Consider the following 22,288-nt stretch of genomic DNA (forward strand, 5'->3'; position numbering starts at 1 on the left):
CCAAGTGTGGAGTTGGAGGTCGCTGAGAAGGGCAAAATCAAAATGCCTGATGTCAAAATGCCCAAAATGAAGACTCCTCAAGTGGGAGTCTCACTGCCCAAGGTTGAGGCAGACATCTCTGCTCCCAAAGCAAAAGTGGACATTCCAGAGGCAGAGGTCTCTGTTAAGGTGCCTGATGCAGAAGGGAGCATCGAGGGTGGCGGAATGAAAATACACATGCCAAAGTTCAAGATGCCCAGCATGGGTTTCTCCAAACCAGAGATCAAAGGTCCCAAAGTCGATGTGGACGTCAGCGCACCCAAGGTTGACATTCCTCTTCCGGACGTCAGTATAACCAAGCCTGAGATCAAAGCAGGTGACATTTCAGCAGAAATCAGCCTCTCAGCACCTGACATAAAGATTCCAAAGGGGGAAGCTTCCTTGGAACTGAAGGCTCCAGACCTAAAGCTTGAGGCACCATCGGCGGATGTCGTTCTAGGTGGAGTTGAAGCGAAGGTGGAGGGTACGGACAGTAAATTTGAGATGCCAAAACTCCAAATGCCAAAGTTTGGAATGTCACTTCCAAAAGTGAAAGCCACTGCAGAGGGAGAAATCACCTTACCTTCTGTGGAAGTGGATATGTCCAAACCAGAACTGAAAGGGGAAGTGACCCTGCCCTCTGTAGGTATCGAGACTGATGTGAAATTGCCTGGAGCTGAAATGAAGGCTCCAAGTGTGGAGTTGGAGGTCGCTGAGAAGGGCAAAATCAAAATGCCTGATGTCAAAATGCCCAAAATGAAGACTCCTCAAGTGGGAGTCTCACTGCCCAAGGTTGAGGCAGACATCTCTGTTCCCAAAGCAAAAGTGGACATTCCAGAGTCAGAGGTCTCTGTTAAGGTGCCTGATGAAGAAGGCAGAATTGATGGTGGCGGGATGAAAATACACATTCCAAAGATCAAGATGCCCAGCATGGGTTTCTCCAAACCAGAGATCAAAGGTCCCAAGGTCGATGTGGACGTCAGCGCACCCAAGGTTGACATCGCTATTCCAGATGTCAGTGTAACCAAGCCTGAAATCAAAGCAGGTGACATTTCAGCAGATATCAAGTTCACAGCACCCGACGTGAAGATTCCAAAGGGAGAAGCTTCCTTGGAACTGAAGGCTCCAGACTTGAAGGTTGAGGCACCATTGGCTGATATTGATGTAGGCGGCATTGAAGCAAAGGTGGAGGGCACGGACAGTAAATTTAAGATGCCAAAATTCCAAATGCCCAAGTTTGGAATGTCACCTCCCACAGGGAAGGCCACTGCAGAGGGAGAAATCACTTTACCTTCTGTGGAAGTGGATGTTTCCAAACCAGAACTGAAAGGGGAAGTGACCCTGCCCTCTGTGGGCATCGAGACTGACGGGAAATTGCCTGGAGCTGAAATGAAGGCACCTAGTGTGGAGTTGGAGGTTGCTGAGAAGGGCAAAATCAAAATGCCTGGTGTCAAAATGCCAAGCGTCAAGGTTCCCAAAATGAAGACTCCTCAAGCGGGAGTCTCACTGCCCAAGGTTGAAGCAGACATCTCGTTTCCCAAAGCAAAAGTGGAAATTCCAGAGGCAGAGGTCTCTGTTAAGGTGCCTGATGCAGAAGGGAGCATCGAGGGTGGCGGAATGAAAATACACATGCCAAAGTTCAAGATGCCCAGCATGGGTTTCTCCAAACCAGAGATCAAAGGTCCCAAAGTCGATGTGGACGTCAGCGCACCCAAGGTTGACATTGCTCTTCCGGACGTCAGTATAACCAAGCCTGAGATCAAAGCAGGCGACATTTCAGCAGACATCAGCCTCTCAGCACCTGACATAAAGATTCCAAAGGGGGAAGCTTCCTTGGAACTGAAGGCTCCAGACCTAAAGCTTGAGGCACCATCGGCGGATGTCGTTCTAGGTGGAGTTGAAGCAAAGGTGGAGGGTACGGACAGTAAATTTAAGATGCCAAAACTCCAAATGCCAAAGTTTGGAATGTCACTTCCAAAAGTGAAAGCCACTGCAGAGGGAGAAATCACCTTACCTTCTGTGGAAGTGGATATGTCCAAACCAGAACTGAAAGGGGAAGTGACCCTGCCCTCTGTAGGCATCAAGACTGATGTGAAATTGCCTGGAGCTGAAATGAAGGCTCCAAGTGTGGAGTTGGAGGTCGCTGAGAAGGGCAAAATCAAAATGCCTGATGTCAAAATGCCCAAAATGAAGACTCCTCAAGTGGGAGTCTCACTGCCCAAGGTTGAGGCAGACATCTCTGCTCCCAAAGCAAAAGTGGACATTCCAGAGGCAGAGGTCTCTGTTAAGGTGCCTGATGCAGAAGGGAGCATCGAGGGTGGAGGGATGAAAATACACATGCCAAAGTTCAAGATGCCCAGCATGGGTTTTTCCAAACCAGAAATCAAAGGTCCCAAAGTCGATGTGGACATCAGCGCACCCAAGGTTGACATTGCTCTTCCGGACGTCAGTGTAACCAAGCCTGAGATCCAAGCAGGTGACATTTCAGCAGACATGAAGTTCACAGCACCTGACGTACAGTTTCCAAAAGGAGAGGCTTCCTTGGAACTGAAGGCTCCAGACCTAAACGTTGAGGCACCATCGGCAGATGTCACTCTAGGTGGAGTTGAAGCGAAGCTGGAGGGCACCGACACTAAATTTAAGATGCCAAAATTCCAAATGCCCAAGTTTGGAATGTCACTTCCCAAAGGTAAAGCCACTGCAGAGGGAGAAATCACCTTACCTTCTGTGGACGTGGATATCTCCAAACCAGAACTGAAAGGGGATGTGACCCTTCCCTCTGTGGGCATCGAGACTGATGTGAAGTTGCCCGGAGATGAAATGAAGGCACCTAGTGTGGAGTTGGAGGTCACTGAGAAGGGCAAAATCAAAATGCCTGATGTCAAAATGCCAAGCGTCAAGGTTCCCAAAATGAAGACTCCTCAAGTGGGAGTCTCGCTTCCAAATGTTGAAGCAGACATCTCTGTTCCCAAAGCAAAAGTGGAAATTCCAGAGGCAGAGGTCTCTGTTAAGGTGCCTGATGCAGAAGGGAGCATCGAGGGTGGCGGAATGAAAATACACATGCCAAAGTTCAAGATGCCCAGCATGGGTTTCTCCAAACCAGAGATCAAAGGTCCCAAAGTCGATGTGGATGTCAGCGCACCCAAGGTTGACATTCCTCTTCCGGACATCAGTATAACCAAGCCTGAGATCAAAGCAGGCGACATTTCAGCAGACATCAGCCTCTCAGCACCTGACATAAAGATTCCAAAGGGGGAAGCTTCCTTGGAACTGAAGGCTCCAGACTTTAAGGTTGAGGCACCATCGGCTGATGTCGTTCTAGGTGGAGTTGAAGCGAAGGTGGAGGGTACGGACAGTAAATTTAAGATGCCAAAACTCCAAATGCCAAAGTTTGGAATGTCACTTCCAAAAGTGAAGGCCACTGCAGAGGGAGATATCAGCTTACCTTCTGTGAAAGTGGATATGTCCAAACCAGAACTGAAAGGGGAAGTGACCCTGCCCTCTGTAGGCATCGAGACTGATGTGAAATTGCCTGGAGCTGAAATGAAGGCTCCAAGTGTGGAGTTGGAGGTCGCTGAGAAGGGCAAAATCAAAATGCCTGATGTCAAAATGCCCAAAATGAAGACTCCTCAAGTGGGAGTCTCACTGCCCAAGGTTGAGGCAGACATCTCTGTTCCCAAAGCAAAAGTGGACATTCCAGAGGCAGAGGTCTCTGTTAAGGTGCCTGATGAAGAAGGCAGAATTGATGGTGGTGGGATGAAAATACACATTCCAAAGATCAAGATGCCCAGCATGGGTTTCTCCAAACCAGAGATCAAAGGTCCCAAGGTCGATGTGGACGTCAGCGCACCCAAGGTTGACATCGCTCTTCCAGATGTCAGTGTAACCAAGCCTGAAATCAAAGCAGGTGACATTTCAGCAGATATCAAGTTCACAGCACCCGACGTGAAGATTCCAAAGGGAGAAGCTTCCTTGGAACTGAAGGCTCCAGACTTGAAGGTTGAGGCACCATCGGCTAATATTGATGTAGGTGGCATTGAAGCGAAGGTGGAGGGCACGGACAGTAAATTTAAGATGCCAAAATTCCAAATGCCCAAGTTTGGAATGTCACTTCCGAAAGGGAAAGCCACTGCAGAGGGAGAAATCACCTTACCTTCTGTGGAAGTGGATGTTTCCAAACCAGAACTGAAAGGGGAAGTGACCCTGCCCTCTGTGGGCATCGAGACTGACGTGAAATTGCCCGGAGCTGAAATGAAGGCACCTAGTGTGGAGTTGGAGGTTGCTAAGAAGGGCAAAATCAAAATGCCTGGTGTCAAAATGCCCAAAATGAAGACTCCTCAAGTGGGAGTCTCACTGCCCAAGGTTGAGGCAGATATCTCTCTTCCCAAAGCAAAAGTGGAAATTCCAGAGGCAGAGGTCTCTGTTAAGGTGCCTGATGCAGAAGGGAGCATCGAGGGTGGCGGAATGAAAATACACACGCCAAAGTTCAAGATGCCCAGCATGGGTTTCTCCAAACCAGAGATCAAAGGTCCCAAAGTCGACGTGGACATCAGTGCACCCAAGGTTGACATCGCTCTTCCAGATGTCAGTGTAACCAAGCCTGAAATCAAAGCAGGTGACATTTCAGCAGACATGAAGTTCACAGCACCTGACATAAAGATTCCAAAGGGGGAAGCTTCCTTGGAACTGAAGGCTCCAGACCTAAAGCTTGAGGCACCATCGGCTGATATTGATGTAGGTGGCATTGAAGCGAAGGTGGAGGGCACGGACAGTAAATTTAAGATGCCAAAATTCCAAATGCCCAAGTTTGGAATGTCACTTCCCAAGGGGAAAGCCACTGCAGAAGGAGAAATCACCTTACCTTCTGTGGAAGTGGATATCTCCAAACCAGAACTGAAAGGGGAAGTGACGCTGCCCTCTGTGGGCATCGAGACTGATGTTAAATTGCCTGGAGCTGAAATGAAGGCTCCAAGTATGGAGTTGGAGGTCTCTGAGAATGGCAAAGTCAAAATGCCTGACGTCAAAATGCCAAGCATGAAGGTCCCTGAGCTGAAGACTCCTCAGGCGGGAGTCTCGCTGCCGAAGGTTGAGGGAGACGTCTCTGTTCCCAAAGAAAAAGTGGAAATTCCAGAGACAGAGGTCTCTGTTAAAGTGCCTGATGCAGAAGGCAGGATCGAGGGTGGAGGGATGAAAATACACATGCCAAAGTTCAAGATGCCCAGCATAGGTTTCTCCAAACCAGAAATCAAAGGTCCCAAAGTCATTGTGGACGTCAGCGCACCCAAGGTTGACATTGCTCTTCCGGACGTCAGTGTAGCCAAGCCTGAGATCAAAGCAGGTGACATTTCAGCAGACATCAGCCTTTCAGCACCTGACGTGAAGTTTCCAAAAGGAGAGGCTTCCTTGGAGCTGAAGGCTCCAGACCTAAACGTTGAGGCACCATCAGCAGATGTCACTCTAGGTGGAGTTGAAGCGAAGCTGGAGGGCACCGACACTAAATTTAAGATGCCAAAATTCCAAATGCCCAAGTTTGGAATGTCACTTCCCAAGGGGAAAGCCACTGCAGAGGGAGAAATCACCTTACCTTGTGTGGAAGTGGATATGTCCAAATCAGAACTGAAAGGGGAAGTGACCCTGCCCTCTTTGGGCATCGAGACTGATGTGAAGTTGCCCGGAGCTGAATTGAAGGCACCTAGTGTGGAGTTGGAGGTCGCTGAGAAGGGCAAAATCAAAATGCCTGATGTCAAAATGCCAAGCGTCGAGGTTCCCAAAATGAAGACTCCTCAAGTGGGAGTCTCGCTGCCCAAGGTTAAAGCGGACATCTCCCTTCCCAAAGCAAAAGTGGAAATTCCAGAGGCAGAGGTCTCTGTTAAGGTGCCTGAAGCAGGAGGCAGCATTGAGGTTGAGGCACCATCAGCGGATTTCGCTCTAGGTGGAGTTGAAGCGAAGCTGGAGAGTACGGACAGTAAATTTAAGATGCCCAAATTCCATATGCCCAAGTTTGGAATGTCACTTCCCAAGGGGAAAGCTGTTGCAGCAGGAGAAATCACCTTGCCTTCTGTGGAAGCGGATGTGCCCAAACCAGAACTGAAAGGGGAAGTGACCCTGCCCTCTGTAGGCATCGAGACTGACGTGAAATTGCCCGGAGCTGAAATGAAGGCACCTAGTGTGGAGTTGGAGGTTGCTGAGAAGGGCAAAATCAAAATGCCTGGTGTCAAAATGCCCAAAATGAAGACTCCTCAAGTGGGAGTCTCACTGCCCAAGGTTGAGGCAGACATCTCGGTTCCCAAAGCGAAAATGGAAATTCCAGAGGCAGAGGTCTCTGTTAAGGTGCCTGATGCCGAAGGGAGCATCGAAGGTGGCGGAATGAAAATACACATGCCAAAGTTCAAGATGCCCAGCATGGGTTTCTCCAAACCAGAGATCAAAGGTCCCAAAGTCGATGTGGACGTCAGCGCACCCAAGGTTGACATTGCTCTTCCGGACGTCAGTGTAGCCAAGCCTGAGATCAAAGCAGGTGACATTTCAGCAGACATCAGCCTTTCAGCACCTGACGTGAAGTTTCCAAAAGGAGAGGCTTCCTTGGAGCTGAAGGCTCCAGACCTAAACGTTGAGGCACCATCAGCAGATGTCACTCTAGGTGGAGTTGAAGCGAAGCTGGAGGGCACCGACACTAAATTTAAGATGCCAAAATTCCAAATGCCCAAGTTTGGAATGTCACTTCCCAAGGGGAAAGCCACTGCAGAGGGAGAAATCACCTTACCTTGTGTGGAAGTGGATATGTCCAAATCAGAACTGAAAGGGGAAGTGACCCTGCCCTCTTTGGGCATCGAGACTGATGTGAAGTTGCCCGGAGCTGAATTGAAGGCACCTAGTGTGGAGTTGGAGGTCGCTGAGAAGGGCAAAATCAAAATGCCTGATGTCAAAATGCCAAGCGTCGAGGTTCCCAAAATGAAGACTCCTCAAGTGGGAGTCTCGCTGCCCAAGGTTAAAGCGGACATCTCCCTTCCCAAAGCAAAAGTGGAAATTCCAGAGGCAGAGGTCTCTGTTAAGGTGCCTGAAGCAGGAGGCAGCATTGAGGTTGAGGCACCATCAGCGGATTTCGCTCTAGGTGGAGTTGAAGCGAAGCTGGAGAGTACGGACAGTAAATTTAAGATGCCCAAATTCCATATGCCCAAGTTTGGAATGTCACTTCCCAAGGGGAAAGCTGTTGCAGCAGGAGAAATCACCTTACCTTCTGTGGAAGCGGATGTGCCCAAACCAGAACTGAAAGGGGAAGTGACCCTGCCCTCTGTAGGCATCGAGACTGACGTGAAATTGCCCGGAGCTGAAATGAAGGCACCTAGTGTGGAGTTGGAGGTTGCTGAGAAGGGCAAAATCAAAATGCCTGGTGTCAAAATGCCCAAAATGAAGACTCCTCAAGTGGGAGTCTCACTGCCCAAGGTTGAGGCAGACATCTCGGTTCCCAAAGCGAAAATGGAAATTCCAGAGGCAGAGGTCTCTGTTAAGGTGCCTGATGCCGAAGGGAGCATCGAAGGTGGCGGAATGAAAATACACATGCCAAAGTTCAAGATGCCCAGCATGGGTTTCTCCAAACCAGAGATCAAAGGTCCCAAAGTCGATGTGGACGTCAGCGCACCCAAGGTTGATATTGCTCTTCCAGACGTCAGTGTACTCAAGCCTGAAATCAAAGCAGGTGACATTTCAGCAGACATGAAGTTCACAGCACCTGACGTACAGTTTCCAAAGGGGGAGGCTTCCTTGGAACTGAAGGCTCCAGACGTAAAGGTTGAGGCACCACTAGTTGATGTTGATTTGGGAGGTGTTGAGACAAAGGTGGAAGGCATGGACAGTAAATTTAAAAGGCCTAAATTCCAAATGCCCAAGTTTGGAATTTCATTTCCCAAAGGTAAAGCCAGTGTAGATGGCATGGGCACCCTACCTTCTGTGGAAGTAGATGTCTCCATACCAGAACAGAAAGGCGAAGTCATACTGCCCTCTATGAGCATCGAGACAGATTTGAAATTGCAAGGAGCTGAAATACGGGCACCTAGTGCGGAATTGGAGGTCTCTGAAAAAGGAAAAATCAAAGTGCCCGATGTCAAAATGCCAAGCGTCAAGGTCCCCAAAATGAGGACTCCTCAGGTGGGAGTCTCATTGCCAAAAGTCCAAGCAGACATCTCTCTTCCCACAGCAGCAATGGAGAATCCAGAGGCTTCCGCATCTGTCAATGTGCCTCATGCAGAAAGTAGCATTAAGAGTGGCGGGATGAAAATACACATGCCAAAGTTCAAGATGCCCAGCATGGGTTTTTCCAAACCAGAAATCAAAGGTCCCAAAGTCGATGTGGACATCAGCGCACCCAAAGTTGACATTGATCTTCCTGATGTCAGTGTAACCAAGCCTGAAATCAAAGCAGGTGACATTTCAGCAGACATGAAGTTCACAGCACCTGACATAAAGATTCCAAAGGGGGAAGCTTCCTTGGAACTGAAGGCTCCAGACCTAAACATTGAGGCACCATCGGCAGATGTCGCTCTAGGTGGAGTTGAAGCGAAGCTGGAGGGCACTGACACTAGATTTAAGATGCCAAAATTCCAAATGCCCAAGTTTGGAATGTCACTTCCCAAGGGGAAAGCCACTGCAGAGGGAGAACTCACCTTACCTTCTGTGGAAGTGGATATCTCCAAACCAGAACTCAAAGGGGAAGTGACCCTGCCCTCTGTGGGCATCGAGACTGATGTTAAATTGCCCGGAGCTGAAATGAAGGCACCAAGTGTGGAGTTGGAGGTCTCTGAGAAGAGCAAAATCAAAATGCCTGACATCAAAATGCCAAGCATGAAGGTCCCTGATCTGAAGACTCCTCAGGTGGGAGTCTCGCTGCCGAAGGTTGAAGCAGACATCTCTGTTCCCAAAGCAAAAGTGGAAATTCCAGAGGCAGAGGTCTCTGTTAAAGTGCCTGATGCAGAAGGCAAGATCGAGGGTGGCGGAATGAAAATACATATGCCAAAGTTCAAGATGCCCAGCATAGGTTTCTCCAAACCAGAAATCAAATTTCCGAAAGTCGATGTGGACATCAGCGCACCCAGAGTTGACATTGATCTTCCAGACGTCAGTGTAACCAAGCCTGAGATCAAAGCAAGCGACATTTCAGCAGACACCAGCCTTTCAGTACCTGACATGAAGTTTCCAAAAGGAGAGGCTTCCTTGGAACTGAAGGCTCCAGACCTAAACGTCGAGGCACCATCAGCAGATGTCACTCTAGGTGGAGTTGAAGCGAAGCTGGAGGGCACGGACAGTAAATTTAAGATGCCAAAATTCCAAATGCCGAAGTTTGGAATGTCACTTCCCAAGGGGAAAGCCGCTGTAGAGGGAGAACTCACCTTACCTTCTGTGGAAGTGGATATCTCCAAACCAGAACTGAAAGGGGAAGTGACCCTGCCCTCTGTGGGCATCGAGACTGATGTGAAGTTGCCCGGAGCTGAATTGAAGGCACCTAGTGTGGAGTTGGAGGTCGCTGAGAAGGGCAAAATCAAAATGCCTGATGTCAAAATGCCAAGCGTCGAGGTTCCCAAAATGAAGACTCCTCAAGTGGGAGTCTCGCTTCCAAATGTTGAAGCAGACATCTCCCTTCCCAAAGCAAAAGTGGAAGTTCCAGAGGCAGAGGTCTCTGTTAAGGTGCCTGATGCAGAAGGCAGCATTGATGGTGGCGGGATGAAAATACACATGCCAAAGTTCAAGATGCCGAGCATGGGTTTCTCCAAACCAGAAATCAAAGGTCCCAAAGTCGATGTGGACGTCAGCGCACCCAAGGTTGACATTGCTCTTCCTGACGTCAGTGTAACCAAGCCTGAGATGAAGGCAGGGGACATTTCAGCAGATATCAAGTTCTCCGCACCTGATGTGAATATTCTAAAGGGGGAGACTTCCTTGGAACTGAGAGCTGCAGACCTACAAATAGAGGTACCTTCTGCTCAGATTACTCTGGATGGTGCTGAGGCAAAGATGGAGGGCCCAGACAGTAAATTTAAGATGCCAAAGCTCCAAGCGCCCAAATTTGAAATTTCGCTTCCCAAAGCGAAAGGTGCAGACGAGATCATTTTTCCATCTGTGGATATTTCTGTTCCAAAATCAGATGCTGACATCCAAGGACCAGATTCAGAAGGCAAAAGTATTAAACGTGAAAGCTATGAAAAAGAAATTGTTGAAAAAGAAAGCAAATTTAAAATGCCAAAATTCAAGCTTCCATCATTTAGCTGGTCTCCAAAGAAAGAAGCAAGTGTTTCTACTGATACTTATGCAAATTTAGAAGATCCCTCAGTTCCAGTTCCAACAGGTGATATTGAATCTGAATTAACACTCACTGTAGAGGAAGGTGAAGTCCACATTGAAGACCTAGAGGGACATATATCTTTTGATAAAGACAGTGAGAAAACCAAAATCAGAAGGCCTCATTTTAGCATGCCAAAGATATCCCTTCCAAAAATGAAAAGTCATAAAGCAGAAATATCTGTACCACAGTTGCATGCTGACATGACAGTATCTACGATAGAGGATGAAGGAAAGATGTCACTACAAATGCGGGATACAGATATCAGTGGTAGTGATTCTAGAAAAGGCATTAAAATGCCCGAAGTTAAGCTTCCAAGCCTAGAACTTTCCAAACCAGAACTTAAAGTTCCAAAAATGGACATGGAAATCAGCTTACCTGAAAGTGATGTCAAACTTTCTATACCTGATGCCAGTCTTTCAGAAGCAGAATTAAAATCACTTGATGTTGGTGATAATGTTAGTAAAACAATGGCAGAAATTAAAGTCCCTGTGGTGAAAGGCCTAGAAGTAGGAGTTGAAGGACCGTCCACTGATATCTCTGTAGATGGAACAGAGATAAAAACTGAAGGAATGGATGGGAAGATGAAAAGGCCTAAATTCCAAAGGCCTAAGTTTGGAATCTCATTTTCTAAAGGAAAAACTCCAGACACCGAGATTAGTTTACCATCTGAAGATGCAAAAGTTCCTCAGTTGAAAACAACTGCAGATATTGCAGATATTGCAGTAGAGGCTCCAACACTTGAAGGAGAAGGTGACTTAGCTGGTTCAGGAAAAACCGGCCCCGAAGGGAAAATTAAAATGCCCCCAATCCCTAGAGCCGACATGAAGATTCCAGCAATAGACATAAAATTACCATCAGTGGGTCTTTCTGTGGCACAGCCAGAGACGGAGGCTCAATATTTGGTTGCTGCAGCAAAAGATGCTAAATTTGAGGGAGATATAAAGACTGGAAGTATAGATGCAGAAGAAAAAGAAGGGCATTTCAAAATGCCAAAATTCAAATTACCATCATTTAATTGGTCACCTAAAAAGGAAGCAAGTCTTAAAACTACTGCAAAGGAACCTCTGGAAGAACCTAAATTGACTATCTTATCAGATGATACAGATGCAGAACTAACAGCAGTTCTGTCAGAAGATCAAGAAGTCCACATGGAGCTAGATGCTGAAATAGCTACAAAAAAAGGTCAGATGAAAAGGCCACATTTTAATATGCCCAAAATCTCCCTTCACAGGCCAAAGCTACCAAAATCGCAGGGTAGCCTGCCAAAAGTGGAGGCAGATATTACTGTGGAAAGAGAAGGGGCTTTGGTACACATACCTGATATAGAGAGCAGTTTTACCACACAGAAAGAAGAAACCGAAATATGCATAAAAATGCCAAAGGGCACATCAAAAGTGGAAATCAAAGCTCCCCAAGTAGATACCGATATTAAAGTTGATATTAAGGAGCCCACCATAGATAGTTCAGTTGAACTGAAAAGTGCAGAAATAGGATCTGAAAGTGAAATCAATGTGGATAGTGGAAGTATGAAAACTGATGTTGCGGAGGGCACAATTAGAATGCTAAAACTCCAAATGCCAAAGTTTGGAATTTCAGTTCCAGAAGGAAAATTGCCAGAGACTGGGGTCACCTTACCCGAAATGGAAACTGAAGTTTCTCATCTACAAGCAACAAAAGACTTTGAGAGACTTTGCGGCGAAGCTCCAACCTTGGAAGTAAAAGCTGAACCCGCTGATGCAGAAATAAAGGTGTCAGCTGGAGAAATACAAATGCCCGGAGTTGACATCGAAGTATCTGGCATATCTGTTCGCAGCCCTGCTGAGCAGGATGCAAAAGAACAAGGAGAACATGAAGCAAAGTCTGGAGAGAGTCAAACTGAGGAGTCTCCGGGTTGGTTTAAAATGCCAAAGTTTAGGATGCCTTCATTTGGCCGATCATCTTCAAAGGGGAAAAAAGGTGATGCTGAAGGAGATGGCAATACAGGAAAAGCTCCTCTTGCTGAAGTAGAAATAAAAGCTCCTGAATTGGCAACCCAGTCTCCCCATGTGGTTAGTGAATTGTATTCTGGACAGGACATTTTAGAAGGCAAAGTCATGTTTCCTCAGGAGGACATTACAAAAGATGGAGTTTCAATACAGAAGGAAAAGGACTTCAGAACTGGCCTATTAATGGGGGAAGGCAGTTTTTCACAGGCCTCAGGAAAAGCTGACGATAAAATAAGCCCCCTGGGATCTAAAACATATGCTGATGTAGTTAAGCTTGGTGCTGAAGGACAGATTGTACAGATACATAAAACTCCATCCACTGTCCCCACATCAGAAATCAGTGTACCAGATGTGGATATTGACATGACAGTGGCTGAGACACATGCCACTAAAATTACTGTGGCTGGAACAGAGGAAAAAGTTGGTGCTATCATTACAGAGGTAAATGTCGTTGAGCAAAGCCCTGATGCAAAGGCTGAAAAGGAGAGCCAAATAAAATCACCCAAAAAGGATATTCAAGGGAAAGAAAGCATATTCAAAATGCCAAAGTTCAGTGTGCCTTCTTTTGGATGGTCAACCACAAAAACCACCAAGAAAGTTGATGATGCTACACCTGACTTGCAAGAGCCTGATGTTAGACCACCAGAAGTTAGAATGGATGTTTCTGTCACTGATGAAGACTTTGAAATAATAGAGTACCCAATAGAAGGCTTTGAAAAAGATATGCCCATGGAAGGAGAAGTGAAAGCAGAAGGGACAGATGGCTCAAGTAAAACAAAATCATCAAAATTCAAGATGCCAAAGTTTGGCAGTTTACGTACCAAATCACGAAGTGCAGAAGTTGATGCTGACCCACCAAAAACAGAGGCTGAGGTGTCACTAGATAAAACTGAAGGACAGATATTTGGAATCCAGGCTCAAAAAGCAGAAGAGTTTGTTGACATGAAAAGTAGAAAACTTGACCTTGCGGAGAAACCAGGAGACACCATGGGCAAACAAGTTTTTGAAGATTCAGAGATAAATTTCCATATTCACAAACTTAAAATACCCAAGTTCACATACAGCATATCTGTAGCTGAAGGACAAGTGTTGACTTCAGAAGACACAACACACATGAAATGTGCTGCTATTGATACAGATGGTGATGGTGCCCCTCAACAAGAATTCAGAACTACATTCCTCGATAAGAAGGTAGAAGACATTGGTTGTAATATCCAGAAATCAACAGTCAGAATTACAACATTGTCTGACATCCAAAGAACACAAGTGGAAACTAAACTGCCATCTACAGATCGTTCTTTTGAGGAGACAACAACACTCGTACAGAGGCCAGTGGAATTCAACATTAAATTTCCTACAGAAAAAATAGACACCATGAATGGTAAAGTCCAAAAATCAGTAGCTAAAATTACAACACTGACAGAACCAGATATCCAGACAACACAACTTGAGTGTAAACTCCCATCTACTGAGACATTTATTCAAAGTTCATCACTGCACATTGAAGGACCATACTTGGAAGGAAACGGAAAACAGCTACAAGGTAAATCTGCGTTTGACTCCTGCGATTCTGAAAGTCAGGAATCTTTCTCAACTCAGATAGTGAGAGAATCAGAGATTCCTCCATCAGAAGTTCAAACTGCCACCTATGGGTTTTCTCTTTTAAAAGTGAAAATTCAGGAATCACTTGTGAACTTGGATATGCCAGTCAAACTGTCTTCTACAGAATATACAAGCGAAATTTTTGAGAGTAAAGATCACCAACCTTCAGGTGAAAAGGCAAGAGAAACAACACAAAAGACCAGCTTTGCTGAACTGAAAGTATCAGACAAAGGCCAAGAACTTATTGAAGAAGCATCTTCTACTACTAAGCTGACAAAGTTGAAAACATTTGCAGTTGAAGTACAATCTTCTGATGAGTTTGCAGACAGTTCAATGATGTCTGAATCTGCTGTAGAAATTACCGAAGAAACTGAATTTGCAAGTGCTGAAGAAGAGTCAACAACAGATCCAAAGGAAAAATCTGATAGTAAGAGATCTTCTGGCAGGTTTAAATTTTGGCTTCCAAGTCTTGGGTTTTCTTCCTCTGTTGATGACACAGGCGCAGATTCCAAACCTGAAGTTCAAAAAGAGTTTCAAGAAGAGACACAAGTCGATGTCCCATCCACATCAGACAGTGACACTGCCAAACAAACTGAAAAAGCTGGGTGGTTTAGATTCCCTAAGTTAGGTTTTTCATCTCCAACAAAAAAGGGAAGGGAAACTGATAAAGTAGAAGAGACAGATCCAAAAGAAGAAAAACCTCAGGATGAGGAAAGTCCGACAGAAAAATCAGAAACTTTTTTTGATGCACAAGAATCCTTGCCACCTAATGAGACAATCACAGAGAGTGAAACCTCAGAGACCACACCCATTGTTTCATCTTCTGCAAGAACTGAATTGATACTGCTAGAGAAAGGGAAAGCGCCAACCCAAAGCGTTCCTGAAGAGGCATAAAATTAAGATGGTTTCTTTTCCTTCAAAATTCAAGCATACATAAAAATGTGATGAAACACTTTTCTAGGCAGGGGAGAATTAGAAAACACATTGCCTTCTTTCCAGCAAAAGAAAATAAAACATTACATTAAAAGGATCGAAGAAATGTTTTGATTAAAATTACAGTACTGTTTTCAAGCTCATTGAAATATAGAAAAATAGTTCTTAACAAAAACACTTGTTGCATGGGACATAAGGAAACAAATTAGACAAAGGAAGCTACTGACAAGAGACATCCGTAGTTCTAATGAAACCAACAAAGACCCTTTCTATTAATTTCCACAAGTGTTCCTTCTTCAGACCTACTTAGAGGAATAAAGACTGGACAAAAGTTTAAATATAATCATTTGAGAATCAAATCACAGCAATGATTTTGTTCTAGATTATTTGCAGAGTATTAGGAAGCTAGTGCTGGGAGAATTAGGAGACATATTTTCTTTTTTAGATTTTATTTTTTTAACTGTATTTCTGCTGCTATCTTATGAAAAGTATATATAAATATATTTTCATTATCTTTGAGCAATAGGCATATTTCAGGATCGTTTTGAAACATAGACCAAATGGAAATAATACTGTAAATGTTACAATGCTTATTCTTCCTTTCCAGTCGCAAAGCATCTTGCCAGTTTTCAAGACTATCAGTTAAACTGAAGTATTGGCACCTAAAAAACATTGCATATCAGTCCTAAACGTTTTGCAGAACAACATATATAAATGTTACTTCTGAAATTTCTTTTTAATGACAAAGAATCTTAGCACCAGTGTCTTAAGATATGTGTTAGCGTGCCTTTTGAAGTTTTATATATGTAAAATATCAGGACTAACCAACATCTGGCCACCTGGGTGAAAAGTAGCTATAAGAAAAATATTGCTTGCCTTCATGCTTTTCCTGTGGCAAGTTGGGTAAATGCATTTGCCACTGTACAGAAGAAGCAGTTTTAGCTATGCCCTTGCAAAGATTTTTTTCAAGCCTTTGCACTGGGGAGTCAAAAGTTGAACCTGGTACATGATGCACACAGCCAGTTTCCTACCGACTGAAGGCCAACACACACAAAATTCCTGTGGCTACCATGCCTGTAGCTGATTGCCTGAGCAGATCGCGTGTTTTATGGTGGATACAGGATGAATACAAATGACTTACTATGTGAAAACTTGCCACGGTGCATATTTAATTGGTGTCTGTTTTGTCCTGCCAAGCGGCAAGAGTTTGACCCACACTTCCTCACATTTCTAATCAGGTAGAGAAATGCAGCAGAATTCCTCATGCAATTTTGCAAGACAAAACAAGCCTCTTCTGTTGTTCTTCCCTCATTATTGTGTGATGGGGGAGAGCCAGCTCAAGACATGCTACCTGAGGTGAAAGACAAGATGCCCCCCCTTCCCCTATTCCTCATACAGAAGCCAAGCAGACTGCCGACTGAACCCTACTGCAACACTGCCAGCAGGTAGAACAGTGCATCTGAAGGCAGCGGGCTCACCTACAGGGGACAAAGGGCAATATTGTGGCACACACAGCTCTGTCCTCCAACACCTTGCTGCTTGTTTTATCTGCCTCAGGCAATCGCTCCACTCTGTCTAATGGCAGAGCCAACCTTAGGGACCTTCCTGTACACATTTAGGCTGCCCGTGTGATTTAGAGCATTGGATTAGCCAGTGTTCTAAATTGTGCAAGGAATTCAGAAGGATCCCTGGCGCTGAAGTATTTTTCTAAATGTGGAGGACAATGGTGTCAGTTGCCAGGTCATGACAGACTGGTTGGGGTAAGGTCCATGGGGTCATCCCCACTTCAGTCATATGAGGCATGAAGGGGGCTACAGTTGACATGAAAATGCCTACATCATAAGTTATGACTTGCCAGCCATAATCTGTATTCATTTGTTGACACTCATTCACCCCAGTGTTGTTTTGTACCCTTCTGCTGAGCAGTAAAAAGAAATCCCCACAGGCCAGGTACAGATATGTAACCACATGATCACCAGTAATCACTCTCAGTCCAAAGACATGTGTTGGGCAGACCAAAGCTGTCACATTCATTAATCCATCTAACCATTCAAAAGTGGCATTCGTTGACTCCAATCTTAAGACAAGGGTCATAAGATCCAACTGTCTTGATAAAGAGAACCTTCTGACCACAACAGTACCCCTACAGAATGGGGGCTGAAGTGGCTTAAGGTGTGTACTTCAGTGTGACTGGATTGTAAACTGGCGTTCAAGTGACTTCAGAAATAAAACTTAATAGTCAGGAGTTTAGTGCTTGGATAAGATGGAAGGGAGCATATGTAAGTGGCTTTAACTTTCCTAAGGATATAGGTTGTAAATAGTTATTGTTTGCCTTTTGGATTATATGAATGCTTGCTACACGTATGCAGCCAACAAGATGGTACACACATGCCTGTGAAACATTGTGCTTATGTACGGCAATAATGTTGATTGTATCCTGGCTATGCTCCTCCTGATACAGAAATAAAAGTAGTACCATTAGTATTGTGATCGTCATTCTGATTCTGAAGAAATACTATCCATGCTAACATGCCGATGTGGCTATCTAAAATGTCTGGGAAAGTTGGGGATTGGGGAATCTCTGGTTGTTAGGACTAGGATTCTGAGTTCGTTTGCAAAAACAAATACAACAAAACCCTGGAATGTCCCTGAGAGAATGTCACTGAGATGGAACTCCTTCCCTTCCATCTGCAGATTTGGGAATTATCTGCAAATCTGGAAATTATCTTCTCTTGCATTCAAGTTTAGCAGTCTGACAATGACTGTTAAGCCTGTACTGTAGATAAAGTCTGCAGGGGGACCTGGGACAATTTCCAAAGTAGTAGGTGAAACTACTACTGTGCCATGTGAACTGCAGATGTCAGAAAATACCTGAGAACAACAAAACCTGGGTTCGGTGGGTAATTTGTCAGTCCTCTATACTCTTGCCAGTTACAGCCCATTTACTTTGTGCCATAGATTTTAATGATAACTGCTTTGAGGTTATTGATGTGTTTGTTACAATCAAGCCACATGTAAATCTTGTGACGTAAATAAGCGAATGATCGCTAGCCATCAGTGCTAGATTGCAGGTTCATTTTCCGGGTTTAGAGAGTCCATGGCAATATGTCAACTTTTCCTCCGCAAAAGGCAGTGTGGCACTGAGAAGCTAGAGGGAGTCAAATTGCCCTACCCACAGGGGTGGGCAAGTGACAGGGGTGGTTGTTGTTGCTGCACCGTGGAAGCTCAGGCCATTGGTGAACTCCCCCACGAAATTAGGGCCTTAGTAATTTAATTATATGCCAACCTTCTGACTGGGTTGCCCTGTGGCAGGGGTTGGCAAAAATTTTAGCCACAGTCCGGTCCACTGTCCCTCAGACCTTGTGGCGGGCTGGAGAAGCGGTACCGGGGGGGGGGGCTGCAAGAATAGGCAAGGGGGGCAAGTAGTCCTCCTCCCCAGCCCCAGCCGCTGTGCTTACCTTCCCAGGGGCTGCCGCCACTGCTGCTTCTCGTGGGTAGGCAGAGGGAACTTGTTCGCTCTGCTCTCTGGTCCACAGGAGCACCAGGGCAGCGGCGGCAGCGGAGGGAAGAGGGGCTGCTTAAAATGGCGCTCGGCCAGCCAGCCTTGTGAGAGGCAGAGGGGGGAATGGAATGGTGTGAGGGGGGGGGAATGGCACAGCCTGAACAAACAGAAGCCCCATGCCGATCCATGTCCGCCAGACAGATCCTGAAGGCAATTGGGCCTGATCCGGCCCCCGGGCCTTCGTTTGCTGACCCCTGCCCTGTGGTGTTGATGGACATGAAAGCATGTAACCAATTATGTATTCAAAATGGTTCCACCCTAGCTTTTGGCCCCCGCAGGGTCCTCAAGGCAGCCTCCAAATTAAAAACACAGATAGCTAATTTTTAAAAAAGTAATGCAATCCGTGCAACAATTTTTGTTTTTTTGTTTTTTTATAAAAAAAAGCCTTTAAAACCACAAAAGTAGAAAGTGTAAAAGCAAGTCAGTTTAAAATAATATAATGCCACACCAGGAGGTTAGTCAAAGCAGGTTTTTTTTAAAAAGGACTTGAGCGTTCGGCTTTTCAGCTACACTGGCCTCTAGTTCATTTCCAGATATCATTCAAAGTGCTGGTAATTATCGCAACGGTGCAAAATGGCTTGGGAGCTTCTCTTGATTTCAACAGGTCCCATCCACACATTGTACTCCTGGAAAAAGTTACCTCAGGCCTAGTAGAAGCAGTATATTGTCACTTTTTTGTGTATAAAGCTATGCCTATTGCTTCCCGGCCAAGAATTACAGAGAGGCAGAAGCGGGTCTGGTTCAGCTTTCCTTATCAGTTGTACCCTTCCTCTAATTTTTAAATAAATGCCTATTAATTTAGCACAAATGTCCACACCAACTCTGCAAGCACAGTTAAGACAAAGGAACAATAAACATATTTTCGACATGCTGAGTTCGCAGTTAACAAAATTTGCATGGGTCTTTCCACCATCAGAGCCTAGCAGTCCAATTTCCATTAGGCCTCTGTGCATTTTTATTACAGCTTCACGATGTGTGCAAATAGGTATCCTTATTCTCCTTCCACCCATGGTAGACATCGTGGTTGTTTCATGGTGAGGAAGGTTGTGCCACTTGTTGGCCTCCAAGCAATGCCGGATTTACGTATAAGCTAAATGGTTTTTTTTGGGGGGGTACTACTTTTTAAATGTGTTTATATTGCTGTACACTGACCTGATATTTCATGGGTATAAGTAGTGGGTTGACAAGGCAGACGACACAGAGATTTCTCCAAGTGGTTCTTTATAGTAAGCTGGAACTGTACTGAACTGCAAACAGCTCAGCCGGCCTGCTTTTATAGGCAGCCGGCTGCCAGCATTGTAACAACACCCCAGGGTTTCCGGCCTAAAGTAACTGACGCGGACCTGAGTGAAAACTATATACAGTGGTACCTCTGGATGCAAACGGGATCTGTTCCGGAGCCCCATTTGTATCCTGAAGCAAACGCAACCCACGTCTGTGCATGCACGGGTCGTGATTCGCCGTTTCTGTACAAGCGCATGACTACATTTTGACCGTCTGCGCATGCGCGAGTGGCGAAACCCGGAAGTAACGCGTTCCGTTACTTGCGGGTCGCCGTGGAGCGTAACCTGAAAACGCTCAACCTGATATTTAACCTGAGGTATCTGTACACAATACCCCTGGTGGCCAGGGTGAGCATTTCAATACATAACAATGGGAGGGTAGTATATACCGTATTTTTCGCTCTATAAGACGCACCAGACCACAAGGCGCACCTAGTTTTTGGAGGAGGAAAACAAGAAAAAAAAATATTCTGAATCTCAGAAGCCAGAACAGCAAGAGGGATCGCTGCGCAGCGAAAGCAGCAATCCCTCTTGCTGTTCTGGCTTCTGGGATAGCTGCGCAGCCTGCATTCGCTCCATAAGACGCACACACATTTCCCTTTACCTTTTAGGAGGGAAAAAGTGAGTCTTATAGAGCAAAAAATACAGTAAATACTTTTATAAATAAAATAGATACATAAAAGGTGGTGGAGGAATATTTTTAAGCCCTACGTTCCTTCATGGACAACTTCCTGAGGGACCTGACAGGCCAGCAGCAGACAGGGCCTGAGGCAGTGCTGGATTTACGCATAAGCTAAACGGGCTATAGCTTAGGGCCCCACTCTCTTGGGGGCTCCCCCAAAAAAATTACAAGGGGAAAAAACCCTGGATGTACATTTCCAAAATATAAGATAAAAAACAAATAAAATAAAACCTACATACAGCAACAGTGTTTTGTGTTGTGTAGGCGCCTATGATGTAAGTCATGGGCCCCGCCTGCTAGCCTGCTCCCTAAAATATCACTGGTTTGCTCATTACTATAGGGTGCCTACATTCTGCAGGTGCAAATGGCTTTAGATACCTATTAAGTCCATAAATTACCATATAGCATATATTCAACACAAAAAACAGTGACAATTTGTTGTTGACAAAAGGACAGCTGGACATATAAAGGGCCCCATTGCCTTCAGTAGCTTAGGGCCTCATCAAATCTAAATCCAGCCCTGCCTCCAAGCCAGAGCTGGGCATTGAAGCTGAGGATCACCTGGCAGGAATTCAGCCTGTTAGACAACCATAAGTTGTGGTCCAGGGAACACTGGCTTTCACAGGAATTAAGTTTGGGACAGGATCCTCCACCCTATGTAAAGGTAAAGGTAAAGGGACCCCTGACCATTAGGTCCAGTCGCGGACGACTGGGGTTGCGGCGCTCATCTCACTTTTCTGGCCGAGGGAGCTGATTTTTGTCCACAGACAGCTTCCGGGTCATGTGGCCAGCATGACTAAGCCGCTTCTGGCAAACCAGAGCAGCGCACAGAAACGCCGTTTACCTTCCCGCCAGAGCGGTGCCTATTTATCTACTTGTACTTTGACGTGCTTTCGAACTGCTAGGTTGGCAGGAGCAGAGACAGAGCGGCGGGAGCTCACCACGTAGTGGGGATTCAAACCGCCAACCTTCTGATCGGCAGGCCCTAGGCTCTGTGGTTTAGACCACAGCGCCAACCACGTCCCTCCATTCCACCCTATGTAGACATACCATAATCCCCAGATATCCGGATTTTATTTATTTGTTTATTTATTTAGAAAACGTAAGTTTCTAGCATTTGCAAAACCTGAGATACGATGTCCACATATGCCCATGCCATGGAAAGAACTAGAGAGTAACCATTCAAATGAGGAAACAAGAAGGTGGATTCACTCTGGCCATAGTTTATAGATCTGGAGCAATAGGAAGATGGGTCATGGTGATCTAAAACACGTCTGTTTAGTTGAGGCTCATTCTACACTTTGCCACCCAAACACAAATCGTCAAAGCAAAATATATATTCATATGATTTCAACACAGAAAGCTGAACACAGGTATATATATCCTATTTTTCCATGTGGAGAAAGTAGGTGTAATGTGGCCTTATAAGTAGTTGGTGACAATATAAATATGCACATCACCCACACCGAAATGTTTATTTAGCTATATTTACATAATTATACCCGGGGTGCAAGTAGATAAATAGGGACCGCTTACTAGCGGGAAGGTAAACAGCGTTCCGTGTGCTGCGCTGGCTCGCCAGATGCAGCTTGTCACGCTGGCCACGTGACCCGGAAGTGTCTGCGGACAGCGCTGGCTCCCGGCCTATAAAGTGAGATGAGCGCACAACCCTAGAGTCTGTCAAAACTGGCCCGTACGGGCATGGGTACCTTTACCTTTACTTTACATAATTATATCCCACAGTAATGTATACAGAAAACATAATAAATTTTCCTTATTCAAGCCCATAACCAGCTTGGACACAGATTTACTAGGCAGGCCTGGGTCAATTCACTTGGTAGCCTCAGTTCCCTATTTTTAAAAGCAAAATAGAAATGACTTCCAATACAA

At 45.5% G+C, this 22,288-nt stretch overlaps 1 protein-coding gene across 4 annotated transcripts in view; it reads left to right on the forward strand.

Annotated features, from left to right (window-relative positions):
• AHNAK2 (AHNAK nucleoprotein 2) overlaps positions 1-17,352 on the forward strand; it is a 67,845-nt gene extending 50,493 nt beyond the window's left edge. The window contains exons 10-14 of one of the 4 annotated variants that reach the window (XM_083607837.1): positions 19-355; positions 1,064-2,494; positions 3,926-4,434; positions 5,158-5,880; positions 6,337-17,352. In XM_083607837.1, coding sequence (XP_083463963.1) covers positions 19-355; positions 1,064-2,494; positions 3,926-4,434; positions 5,158-5,880; positions 6,337-14,832 — 11,496 coding nt within the window. In that variant the 3' untranslated portion in view covers positions 14,833-17,352. Of the gene's footprint in view, positions 1-18; positions 356-1,063; positions 2,587-3,217; positions 3,310-3,925; positions 4,475-5,157; positions 5,881-5,919 lie in introns of all 4 variants that reach the window. The other 3 variants (XM_083607839.1, XM_083607840.1, XM_083607838.1) reach the window with 3 other exon arrangements.
• Positions 17,353-22,288: the final 4,936 nt, after the last annotated feature.

The sequence above is a fragment of the Podarcis filfolensis genome (genome assembly GCF_964270895.1).
Source record: "Podarcis filfolensis genome assembly, chromosome: 1".
Lineage (NCBI taxonomy): Eukaryota > Metazoa > Chordata > Lepidosauria > Squamata > Lacertidae > Podarcis > Podarcis filfolensis.